The following is a 13604-nucleotide window of genomic DNA, read 5'->3' as shown; positions in this document are numbered from 1 at the left end:
CGCAGTAATCGCAAAATGGCGGTTTTGAGATAAACGCGGGAAAGACATTTTTACATATTTGAGGAAGATGTTTATATTTTATAGCCGTTTATACTTTATAGCCCCTGAAATCTATCAATAAAATTGGAAAAAATACAAGCTTTACAAAGATAATTATCTTATATTTCATAAATTAGTATATCCATTAATAATGCGTATTATTGCGTTGAGGTTTAGCATCAGGCCAGGCATCAACGTAACGTGCACACGTTGTGGCAAGCAATCGCGGAATGAAATTGTGTCATCAGATTGAGGGTTGGATGAATCGTGAGTAGAGAACGCTCAATCGCGACTGCAACAAATTGTTTCAGCAGATTGTTGGTTGCAAGAAGCTTATATCTAAACACTGGAGATTTCGGTATGAACATTGACGTGTAACAAGAAAATATTGCCCAGTTCATGGTTTTTATCACTTTCACACCTAACTTGGTATTGCCACTGTTAATACGAAGTTTTCCCAAGGCTACTATGTATGCTGTAATATTCTGTGCAAAAGGTTAGTTTTTGTACATGAGTTTGTTGATAAATTGCCAACAATGTCATTCAGAAGGATTGTTGGATGAGACAATTATTATTTATGCTAAATAAACTAAGTATCTGAACCAATTATTAAAAAGCGATACTCCCTGATTATGGGTAGTCACCATAATAAAATTGTAGCAACTCTCACTTTGTCAATATGGCATGTGTGTCAAAAAAATTGCGTCGCTTTGAATATTTAAGTTAATATTGTTGCTTATTTAATGAATATTTTCCGAATATAAAGAATGCATTGTATTGTGCAAAATTGCAGAAGTGTTTGGACACCAAATTCTGGCATAGAATTTCACAGGCGTCGTTAACAGGCAAGTGTATATTTACGTTATTTACAATATTGTTTAGAACCTGTTTAGAATCATTTCAATGGCAAAAATTGTCTAATTTAGCATCATTTTAGTAAGCAGTCATGTTAAATTTGTTATTTCCCTAATACTTTATCATTTTTCAACAAGTTTTCAATAAACAGATTTAACAAGTAAGGTAACCATGATGACGAGTTTTTATGGATAGCGAAGAGAATATATTGTAATAACAATATTATGATGAAAATTTAGAACACCATTTTAAAGATTGTTACTAGTAATGAAACAACACATGACATCGGTATTGCACTCACATGTAGTTATAAGATTGTTCGTTTTTACATTGAAATTTATACTTTTTTAACTTACCTCATATTTTTTTGTTTAACGTATTTCAGCTTTCCAAAAAGTAAAATAAAAAGAAATATATGTGCCCATCAAGGTTACTGAGGATTACGACCCAGAAAAAAATACCTTTTGAAAAATAAACTTTGTAAGGTTAGCTGAAATTTGTGCAAGGCTGCTATAAACAGTTTTTCTTTGATGATTCTGGCTTGAAATTGACCCGTCGAAGCAACGCGTTTAAAAAGAAGATCTGAGTAGCTAACAATTTGGTAAACAGCATCTGATGCAAAACACAACTTTCCTCTATTTACAAAGGATGTTAATGCTATATATCGGTTCATATCCAAGCTTTGTAGCCAAAAGTTATTTATAACTATCATTCTATACCAATTAAAATTGTATGTACCTACCTATAAAGTATGACCATAATATTATAATATAAATACTGTTAAAAATATATGTCGTTATTATTTATAGACCATGATTTTTAGTTTTTTCTATTTTGAAAAATCCTGAATTTACAAACCAGCGTGGTCACTCGACAGAAAGAGACAAATAACATGACTGACGTCATTGAATGTCATAGTTTCTTGTTTCAAGTTAATGGTCATAGTGCAATGTGCAATCTCCAGTGTATTAGAGGATCTATGCTTCTTGGTTGGTTGTGTTGAACCGTGAGTAGGGCCTTTTATGAATAAATTATTAAAAAAAAAAAAAAAAAAATTGCCATTCGAAAAAAACATCCTAATTTTGACAATTGACACTTGACTCGGAGCAAATAACTTGACGTTTCAAAATTCACATTTCCAATTTCCATTTTCCACCACCAGTCACGCCAGTCACCACCAAGTCACCACTCACCACTAAAAGCAGCCTCCAGTGGCAGCCTCAGCCTCAGCCTGCAGCTTGCACTGTGCAGTAAAATTGTGAGGACTGAGGCGTGGTGATAATTTCAACCTTGACGATGTTTCGACTACCTTTTGGAGAGCGAGTAGACCCAATGGAGGAGAAACGACAAGCAAGAGCGAACACAATCAATAGTGTCGTGACCTTTTGCGTTATTTGCGCCGCTATCCGAATAGGTAAGATGCTCATCAAAGTGCTAGACGTGTAGTTGCTACACATAAGCATTGATCCAAATGGAACTAAAGTTAGTAATGATAAAAAAGTGTTTTTAAGCATGCATTTCCTAACTTTTAACATGATAGGTACATTGTATTGTAACTGTCGCAGTCATATGGTTGAATCTATTATTTGATTGAAAGACATTTAATTAAATGACTAATGGATAACTCTTCAAGTTGTATAATGTAACGTTGAACATAATTTAGCATAGTCATTGGTATGGGTAAGGCGGTGGGGTGGGTTAGGTTAGCTCGCTATCATCATTCAATGATTATTATAATATATTTTCTAATTTGTTTATTATATTAACTAGAAAGCTTTGTTGTTCTAATCAGTTTGTTCAAGACTGGTTTTACCCTAAATTTCTTAGTACCTGTCTTCCCTGATTTTTCTTGAAAATTCCATAATTTAGGGCACATATCTTAGTATATTTAATAACATTCTCATTTCAATATATGAAGGTATGATATGATAGATGAATGAAATATATGAAGATATAAAAATCCAAGCATTACTTGAGCATGGTTTTGCTGGTTTTACATGTGTTCTGAATTTTAGCTATTCATATCTCGCATTTCCAATTTAGTGTGAAGTACTCTATCAAGGCTTTTATTCCTCAGTGTATGTTTTTGTCATTTTTCCCATTTTTTAAGAACGGTGATCATTCTTCCTTCTTCATTGATAAATGACTGAATCTCTAGTAGTAAAGATGCCACCACTGAAAGGTTTTCATATAATAGAAAAACCCCTATATTTTTACGTCCATAAAATAAAAAAGCTTGTATTCTTATTATATGATCTTCAACATGAAGCCCGAAACACTAAGGCCATACACGGACCACTTCCAGCAGTTGAGATTGACGGCTTGAAGCCGAGACCGCGTGGTGAACTATGGACATTCATTCAGTGCCGTACACAGACTGCTCGAGCCTTCGCGACCGCTCCAAGCCGTCAACTGCGCGGTTTGTAGCGACAGCTCTATCAGTCCATGTGCGTCGCTCAGCCGTTAACTACTCGAGCCACCCGTGTACGGACGCTCTAAGATTTTGATTTATACTCTCATTTTGTTGATACTTGAGAATAAGTGTGGCTTCCAATATGAAAATATGTATTAAAAATGTATTATGAAATTGTTTATAAAATTTATTTTTATTTTTTCAGCGCCCCTTATAATAGAACACAGTGGATTCTAAGGAAGTACCCACTTCAATTCAAGCTGTTATTAGTTGCAGAAAGGTGTGGCGATTACAATGAAGAGTGATGTGTATACTAGACAATGTAAATGTATAGGTATTTGTGTTTGTGGAGCATAACAAGAAATAAATAAGATCCAACACAATGTAATAAATTACACTGAAGTTTAATTCTCATCCTGAATACATATATAGACCATTGTTACTTAACCTGGCATCACTTCACAACTTTGTTACAATTCACTCCATAAACATACAACAGTTTCCAAGGGAACAATCGGTCACATAGTTACCATTTAACTATTACAAAATTCTATAATCTGATAATACAATGAAATTTAAGCATTCTTACAGTTTACTCACTACATTCATTTAGTATTGAAAATAAACAATGATGATATTTATAATTAAAAATTGATTTAAGTCCTTCATCTTAGATAATATTCTTTACAATTTCAACTAAAATACGCTCATTGCGGGAGAGGGCAGACCAGAGTGCAACCATACGTTCAAACGAACACTATACATTGTATACATTTGTAAAAGTATCAAAATCGAGTAAAAGGCCTACAAAAAATTATCTCGAGATACTAACTTTTGTTACATAGTATAACCTAAAAATTGACCTATTTAACGCTGGAGCGCCGAAGCGCGCGGAGCGTCGGCGTCGCAGGCTAATGAGGTTGGTATTAAACTATTTGGCTTAATTATATTTATATGAGATGAGCGCAAAGAAAAGCGGTGCGGTGATGCGGCTCAGTCCTCCGCCTCCTCGTCCTCCGACTCCTGCTGCTGCAGCCACGTCAGCCACGCGTTCACCTGCGCACCACAACACATGTACATACACATCCTGACCAACCTAACGCTCGCTATACGCTCACAACTACCATAACGACACCCAAATCGAGCCATTGCAATTTGTAGCTAATATTTATATTTTTTCATCATAATTTAATGATCAGCGACCAAGTTGTCGAGGTCTATGATCATGCCATCTGCATCGGTAATGACCGATGTATTACGTGTAATATTTAGGGAGGATAATGTACATTATTCGAACACTACAAGTAATGGAGTGTAAAATCGTAAGTGCCTCCTTATTTGAATTCACCTTTAAAATTTTCAGATGGATGATAATATAAGGGCAGTATTTTCAAGATTGTCCATATACAGTGGTGGACGTTTAATTAGAAACACTTAACACGATGAATTAGTCATCAAATTTATTTTACATTTGTGGTATTTCAAATGGTATAGAACACCCGTTTATCTAGTTTCTTAAGAAATTGCGTAATTTTAATCAAACGTTAGCTTAAATTTAAAAAAAAATATATTAAGTGAAGTCTGATTTCCAAATGTTTGTGTTCTAGATAACAAATTAGAAACAGCATAGTTCGAGTGTTCCAAAATCAAAACCTGTTGAAATATCGCCAATATTTTTATCTTCTACAAATATTTGCATGATAGTAGAGCCATTTTAATAGGCAACATTTGACAGTTCAACAAAATTCAACAACGTAACCTAGTAACGACGACATGGAATAACATGATAATATTTCGTTTTGTTAGAACTGCACATTTGCTTAACTTTTTTCAATTACGATTACATATTTATAATAATAATGACCGATACAAGTAATTTAAAGATTTGATTTTACTGATAAACCATTATAAACATAATAAACAATTTCTGATTTAAAGAACTGACGTCGCTACAATTTTGTGTCAATAAACCGTTTTTTCTTTTTAAATACCAGAGACGTTATTGGCCGATTAAGAAGAGCTGGAACGTAAACACATTTTCACATAGCACATGACGTGTAGTGTCTATGAAGACGCGCGCGGCGTGACCTCATACTGCATACGCATCATGAAAAAAAAAATTGCGTAATTTACTTACGCGCCAGTGAAAAGTCCCCAGCAAAATCTATAACATCGGAAGAAGACCTAAATCTTTTTTTAGAGACTTTAAAATAGTTATTTTGCTTATTGCTCGGATCGAGTCTTTATTAAAGAGCCTTGTATATTATGAGCCCCATCACATTAGTTTATTTACATATACATTCTACATATACATTACATATTTTTCACATACACTATACACCCTTTATTTACAGATGAATGCACTTTTTAAATCATTTTATATTATCTTACAAATATCAATGAACGTTCTTGTAATAATATGTTTATCACCCCTGACTTCTTTAAAAAGTGAACGCACAGTAACGATATCGAACAAAATTTTTTTACATACCCTCAATTACAATATTTTTTTGTGTCGAATGTTCTTTGTGTATAATGAATTTACTTGTTTGTCATGCATTAATAGAATATATTATTTGATGCGTAACCGCAATTATAATATGAGTAATTAGTTATGTTATAAAATATTTTCTCGATAATTTTATTTCATACGAAATTATATCCTGTATTTTTAAATAATACCTATAGTTAAATATACATATACATTTTCTTTCTTTTTAAATAATGACAACATACAATACTTTAAATATTTACTACCAAAATGCACGCGGATTACGCACAAAATTACCAATCTTCTATAAAAATGATGAAAAAAAATAATTACGATATAATTATTATTACTGAAAGTTGGTTATGTAACGGAATATTGGATACGGAACTTTGTGATAGGCGTTACGATGTATTTAGATGCGACAGAATAACCAAAAAGAAAGGCGGGGGTGTTATGATATGTATAAAGAAAACATTTTTGAGTCATAACTTGCATAACGTTCCTGATGACCTTGAAAGTGTTTGGTTTACGATACCAGGGAATGTTTTTAAATTTAGGACACAGGATGCAAAGAATTTGCACGTTATTGCACTTTATCTACCCCCTAACTCAGACGCACATAATACTTTAAAAATATTTAATCAAGCTTTACGTAATATTTACGATCGGCATCCGAATGACCTATTTCTTATTATGGGCGATTTTAATTTACCTTTTATTTTATGGTCGACTAACAACACGTATAAAATTAACAAATACTGTAATTCAAATTTACTAGAATCTGCATTAGATCTGCTCGATACTATAAATTTATTGGGGGCCCAGCAGTTTAACGTCACACAGAACCACTGTGGCAATACTCTTGATCTTGTCTTCTCGAATGTTTCTGTCGACTGCACGGCATGTTCCGATGCACTCGTAAATATCGATAAATTTCATAGCCAATTGATTATTTGTATAAAAGATATATGTTTTAAAGAATTGCGACCTGTGTTTCCTAAGCTGAGAAAATTTTATAAAGCAGACTATGATGCCATAAATTCTGAATTGAATAAAATAAATTGGTATGAACTTTTATCAATAGGTTCTTTGGACGAATGCGTGGACATATTTTACAGCAAGATAAATACCCTAATCGATACTTTTGTCCCATGCATAAAGATATCTTCTCGACGCCATTACCCTAAGTGGTACACGCCGGCTCTTATTAATGCAATTAAAGAGAAATCTAAATTTCACAGTCGATGGAAAACTTTCAAAAACCCTAATGACTACGCATCCTTTTCTCTACTGAGAAAAAGAGTTAAAAACTTACAGGACGAATGTCATTCTAACTATTTATCACGTTGTCAAGACAGCATCATTAAAGATCCAAAGGAATTTTGGACGTATATTAACAGCAAACGTAAGAATTCTAATTTACCATCCAACATGAATTATAATGGACGCGTTCTCACAAACGGTAGTGATATATGTAATGCTTTCAACGAATATTTTCATAGCGTGTTTCAAAGGACTATCTCCTCCAGCGTAACGCCTAATGCCTATGATTCTGATGTAACTGACTGCTTACACACTATACCTTGTAATGATGGAGAAATAAAAAAACTACTAAAGGATTTAGATGTTAAAAAAGGCGCTGGTTCAGATGGTATACCAGCTATATTCGTAAAGAAATGTCAGTCCGGTCTTCTTTTACCTTTAAAAATATTATTTAAACGTTCAGTCACCGAAGGAGTTTTCCCGAAACGTTGGAAAGAAGCCTTAATTGTACCGATTCATAAAAAGAATTCTAGATTAGAAATAACAAAGTATAGGGGTATTTCATTGCTTAACATATTCTCAAAATTGCTTGAAAAACTCTACAAAAGTATTTACACACATGCTCTGAATTACATTCCATATAATCAACACGGTTTTATAAAATCACGTAATGTCTTAACAAATTTATTGGATCTCACCCACTATCTTAACACTAATATGAATGACAACGTACAAGTTGCAACGTACAAGTTGATGTAATTTATACAGACTTTGAGAAGGCATTTGACAGAGTAAATTACGATGTTCTAATAGGCAAGCTTTCAAATGTAAATATCAAAGGAAACCTACTGAGATGGATAGATTCTTATATAAGAAATCGTTGTCAAGCCGTTGTAGTTGGTGGTTATAGGTCGAACTTTGTAGATATCCCGTCAGGTGTGCCGCAGGGTTCGCACATGGGACCTTTGCTGTACAATATCTATCTTTACGATATAGATAAATCTAATATATATTATAAAGGCGAAAGTTTGTAAGGATGTATGGATGTATGGATGTTTGTTACTCTTTCACGTAAAAACTACTGAACCGATTACAATGAAATTTAGCACACATATAGAGGGTAACTTGGATTAACACATAGGATAGTTTTTATCCCGGAAATCCCACGGGAACGGGAACTATGCGGGTTTTCCTTTGCAAACGCGGGCGAAGCCGCGGGCGGAAATCTATTGCTTTCATAGTTCTAAATTCCTTTTATATGCGGACGATAAAAAGATATTTACTAAAATAGCTAGTTTAGATGATTGTCTTTCACTTCAAAACGACCTTAATAGATTAACAAATTACTATAACATAAATAAGATATCAGTTAATATAAATAAATGTCAAAAAATAACTTTCTCTAGGAATAAAAAAAAAATTGTAAATTTTGAATATTCAATCTGCAACGAAAAAATTCCATCCACTAATACAGTAAGAGATTTAGGCGTGATACTGGACGAGAAACTCACGTACAACGACCACATTGACTACGTCACAAAAAAGGCTTTTGCTAATTTAGGTTTTGTTTTGCGCACAGCTGAACCTTTTGACGATATACGATGTTTAAAGGTCTTATACTTTGCATATGTTCGGAGTATCCTTGAGTTTGCATGTGTAATATGGCGACCAATCTACAAATGTTATATCAATAGGCTAGAAAAGATACAAAAAACATTTTTTAAGAAATTAAATTTTAAATCCAAACATTTCCCTGTAAGCTATGAGCAGGCTTGTCTACATTATAATATTAACGCGTTATCGGATAGAAGAGATCTAATCGACGTAATGTTCTTGTTTGATATTCTAAATAATAAATTTGACTGTATCTCTATTTTGAATCCTTTAAATTTCCGGGTCCCAAGTCAAGGCACTCGACAAAAAAATTTGTTCTTAGTGCCGTAAACGTCTACAAACTATCTTAAAAATTCTCCATATTTCAGACTCCCTGAAGTATATAATAATAAATTTTGCTCAGCTGATATATTTTGTTTATCACGCCCTAGATTTAAAAGTGCAATTCTTCAGATTATAAATAACTTAAATAAGTCTGTAAGTCTGTAATACACACACACACACACACACACACACACACACACACACACACACACACACACACACACACACACACACACACACACACACACACACACACACACACACACACACACACACACACACACTCAGTTACACGTCCACTCATTCTCTCACATTGTCACCTACCTTAACAGGCTCAATTTCATTTCTGTTTTTCTCAACTTTAATGTTATATTGTTGATATTGCTTGTTCACGATAAGTCACATTTAATTCATGTATGTTTTGTGTTTCATCAAGAATAATTGTATTTTTTGTTAAAGTAAAAGAAAACAATTATTGTACCTTTGTAGTTTGCCGTTTTTTGTCACACAATTTTACTATTATCGGTGTGCCTTGTAATTGGCGTTTTTATATGTAATTAGTATAATTTATCTTATCAACAGCTGTAAGGTACCTTTTATGAATAAAATAAAATAAAATAAAATGAAAAGTCTGCCAGTCTCTCTCGCACGCAGACTAGCTTATGAGAGTGAAGGGGACAATTATTGTTTTTATTTTGCAATTGTTTATAAATACAGGTGATGTAATTTAAACAAAGACGTTAGGTACCTACTATAGTTATTCTATTTCACGAAGTCCGTTTGGCTTTGGTTGTAGTAGTGACATGTACAGATAAGGGCTGTTGTGTGTGTAAACGTAAGGAGCGTAACCAAAAAAATCTTAGGTATTTTTAACTTTAAATAAATTTTATTTAATATAATGTTTATGTTTGACCTATATGTATGTTTGACCGCGATTATCTCTCGTTTGGCTGAACCGATTTTGATGCTGTTTCAGAAAAAGTATTTTTATACTTAGAAGGTTTAACTACAAAAAGGGGGTTCTCATACCTATTGACGCCGATGAATTTTTTAGAAATAGTTTTATTTAGGTTCTTAGGTACTACATATAAGAAACATACAAATATATTATGTCGGGGAAAGGTGTAGAATGTGAATCTATTTTCGAGCTGTGGGCGTTGCGTTGGGTAATCGAGCAAAGAAACACCATACAATACAATCATTTTTAATACAATCACTTTTAATAACCGTTACGTTAAACATTAAAATTAAACTTAGACTTAGATTAGACTTTGCGTTTAGTTGCCATGCTGACGCTACTTCACGAAAAATATTGGTACAGGACTATAAACACAAGTTACTCGGACCGCGTCGCGACCGTGACTGACCGCTCCTGTTATCACGCACACTAACACAATGTGCATGTACACGTCTGACAACATCGATAGTCAAACGGACTTCATGAAATAGAATATCTATACTAACTATATTCGACGAGATAACTATTTCGCGGCACGCGGATTAGAATATTTTATTACTTTACGTAGGTAATATTATGTAATAATTTTAATATGTTTTGTAAACAAAATGTAAACGCCGTTAGTTAAAATTTTCATACATAGCTGAACAATACAGCTTTTATTGTAATGTAGCCTTATCTCTTACGTGCTAGGGTTTCGCTTGTATTGTATTGGGAGTGAGCGCATGTGTTATTTGTATTGTTTATATCGTTATTTTGCATATGACATCAAATTTAATCATTATTTGATAATTGAATGATTATCAATACTATTTTACAATTGATTATGAGAATAAATAATTAAGTTCATCGATGAGTTACTTTTAAATTGTAATTTTACATATAAATTATGAGAGCTTTTATATTATCTACAACGCACCCATTTTACAATTCAAGTCTACTCTTAAACTAGAATCGTATTTATTTTTTAACATACTGTATAGTAATATTGCATAATGTGTGAGTACTGTGAAGATGCCAGCTTTCCTTAATCGGCCAATACTCTAAAAATCGAAATCTGACATCTAGAATCGAATGCATTGATTACTTGGGGATAAAAATAAAAAATCATCATAAATTAATAAATGCGTTGTGTTTTTTTTAATTATTTAGATACTTGTCTTATTTTGCTCGTTTATTAAATTAACGAACGAAAGTATGTTACTGGGACAGGGATTCTCCTAATGAATTTTAAAATTGACATGTGTTTCAAGTTCGATTGACAAATGTTTCAAGTCCGTATCGATTAATTCAATTTAATCGATGTTTTAAACAGGTTACCACCCTACGAAGATAAAATTGATAGACGTCAAATGTTGCCTATTAAATTGGCTCGACTATAATTGTATTTACGTTTAAAGAACGTTCTATCAACAGTTTCTGAAAATTAATTAACTTTGTAGTAAAAATGGGTAAGAGTAAGAGTTGTGACCCATCAACAAGAAAAATAATTTTAAGGGCTGATTTTTCAATCGTTGGTTAAAACTTATTCTTCAGATAATGTATTAAACTAACATTTCAAAAATGCATTCTAATTGTCCGAATTAGACAGTTTAATGGTGACATTTTAATATTATCGTGTAATACTTTATTGTTATATATATTGTTATAAGTTTTAACCAAGGGTTGAAAAATCGGGCCTAAGTTAACATTTTGACAAAAACTGGAGTTACAGGAAAATTACAAATCATTTAGAGTACATATTCGGTAAAAAGATATTAAATGCTAGTCTATTTCAATAAGCATGGTAGCTCTGATCAAGCGCCTAGAAAAGCTTGACCATGAAAAACCATCTCTAATAATGTTGTTACACAAATGTTAAATAAATTTGATGACTAATTCATTGTGTTAGGTTTTTCTACTTAAACGTCCAGCACTGTGTATGTTAGGATCGTTTACATAATATTATATTAGTCACTATACAATAGTCACACGAGGTGGCTCTATTGGAGTCGTCGAGAAGCGAGACTAGTGTTAGTTCAGTCGGTTTGCAACAAGTCGTACCTGGAAGAGCGCCTCGCCCTTGCCCGGGTACGCGTCGGTGACGTCCTCGCGCCAGCGCAGGAACGCGTCCTCCTCGCAGACCTCCATGTTGTACAGGTACATGAACCAGCGCAGCAGCATGCCCTTCGGGTAGCGGTGCGCGTGCGCGTGCACCTGCACGGCGTACACGGCCGCCAGCTGCAGCTCGGGCCGGCGGTCCAGCAGCGCCGTCAGCAGCGGCGCGTAGCTCTCCAGCAGCGCCTTCTCGCGCTCCACGGCCGCCTTGTCGCCGCCCGCCGAGCCCGCGCCGCGCGTCACCTGCTCCGCCACGAGCGCCACGAGCGTGGACACGAACGAGGCCGTCTGGCGCACGCCCGCCTCCACGTGCGTCTTGATCCAGCGGTACAGCGCGGTGGGCGTGGGCTCGAGCGCCAGCTGCCGCGCCAGCTGCGCCTGCACGCGCAGCTGCGGCACCAGCGCGTCCAGCCCGCGCGCCTCCAGCGCCGCGGCGCCGTCCGCGCCCGCCCCGCCCCCGCCGCCCGCCGCGCCCTCCGCGCCGCCGCGCTCCGACACGTACGCGCACAGGTCGATCTGCGCACACGTCCACGACGGAGTCAAAAAATCATGGATATTATAGGTACTCATCACAAAATAAAAGCCCGTTTTGACAGTCGGTGCACCTGAAGTTCTCTATTTTTTACCCATCGAAGAACATTTGTTCTGAAAGTAATTACTTTTTTCATTGATGGCTAAGTGTTGTGCAAAATACACATACACATTGTATTCAAAGCAGATTTTCTAAGTGACGTCCTCTTTGTGCAATACAATGAGTAGCTCTACTTATAGTTTCTAAATGAACTTTCCTTTAAATTTGTAAAGTAATGATATCGAAAAATAAGAAGAAAAAAAAAACACTAAAATCTTTCATATTTAATGTACATGGGGTACTCATATCTCATAATTAAGGTATGGGTGTGTTTAAATATTTTTTAGATATTTCTGGTTATATTTAAAAAAAAGGTATTATTGCCGTTGCCATAATTTTTAGTATTTGTTGTTATAGCGGCAACGGAAATACATCATTTGTGAAAATTTCAGCTTTCTAGCTATCCCAAAAAAAGAATTGGTACCCGTATTCATAATCATAAGACCTTTAACTTAATTCTATGTCGCACTAAATACGGTCAAAATTCTCCAATCAACTGTATATTGTGTTCTATCTATAATACTGTCTGCCATGAGCTTGGCTTGTTTAATGCATCGGTCAGTACAATCAAAATTTTTTTTCTAACAAATATGTAATATGTTATTTTTAATTATTAGTTTTAGTTATTGTTACAAGTGTAGGTTTATAATTTTTTGCATGTTGTGTTCGCTCCTAGAAGGCCGTCCAAATGAATGTATTTTATTTATTATTATATATATGTATTTTATTATTATATATGTATATCTTTATTATTATACTAGCGGTTCGCCTCGGCTTCGCCCGTGGTTGTTTACGTTTTTTTTCATAAAAACTATCCTATCTCTCAAGTTGGATCGAACTGCACATTGTGTGCGAATTTTATTATAATCGGTTAAGTGGTTTAGGAGTCCATTGAGGACAAACATTGTGACACGAGATT

At 34.6% G+C, this 13604-nt stretch overlaps 1 protein-coding gene and 1 long non-coding RNA gene across 2 annotated transcripts in view; one reads left to right on the top strand and one right to left on the bottom strand.

The window, feature by feature from the left end:
* Nucleotides 1-1901: 1901 nt before the first annotated feature.
* Nucleotides 1902-3702, top strand: LOC123691571. Its single transcript, XR_006751423.1, has 2 exons — nt 1902-2308; nt 3513-3702. It is a non-coding gene; the product is annotated as an uncharacterized LOC123691571 (long non-coding RNA).
* LOC123691570 (eukaryotic translation initiation factor 4 gamma 2) overlaps nt 3693-13604 on the bottom strand; it is a 28861-nt gene continuing 18949 nt past the window's right edge. Inside the window, exons 6-7 of the mRNA XM_045636006.1 lie at nt 12001-12570; nt 3693-4363 (exon numbers count right to left, since the gene is read on the bottom strand). Coding sequence (XP_045491962.1) covers nt 4301-4363; nt 12001-12570 — 633 coding nt within the window. The 3' untranslated portion in view covers nt 3693-4300. The remainder of the gene's footprint in view (nt 4364-12000; nt 12571-13604) is intronic.

This window comes from Colias croceus, chromosome 5, assembly GCF_905220415.1.
Source record: "Colias croceus chromosome 5, ilColCroc2.1".
Lineage (NCBI taxonomy): Eukaryota > Metazoa > Arthropoda > Insecta > Lepidoptera > Pieridae > Colias > Colias croceus.
Note: the sequence above shows the minus strand (reverse complement) of the source record. Positions and strands in the feature narration are given on the sequence as shown.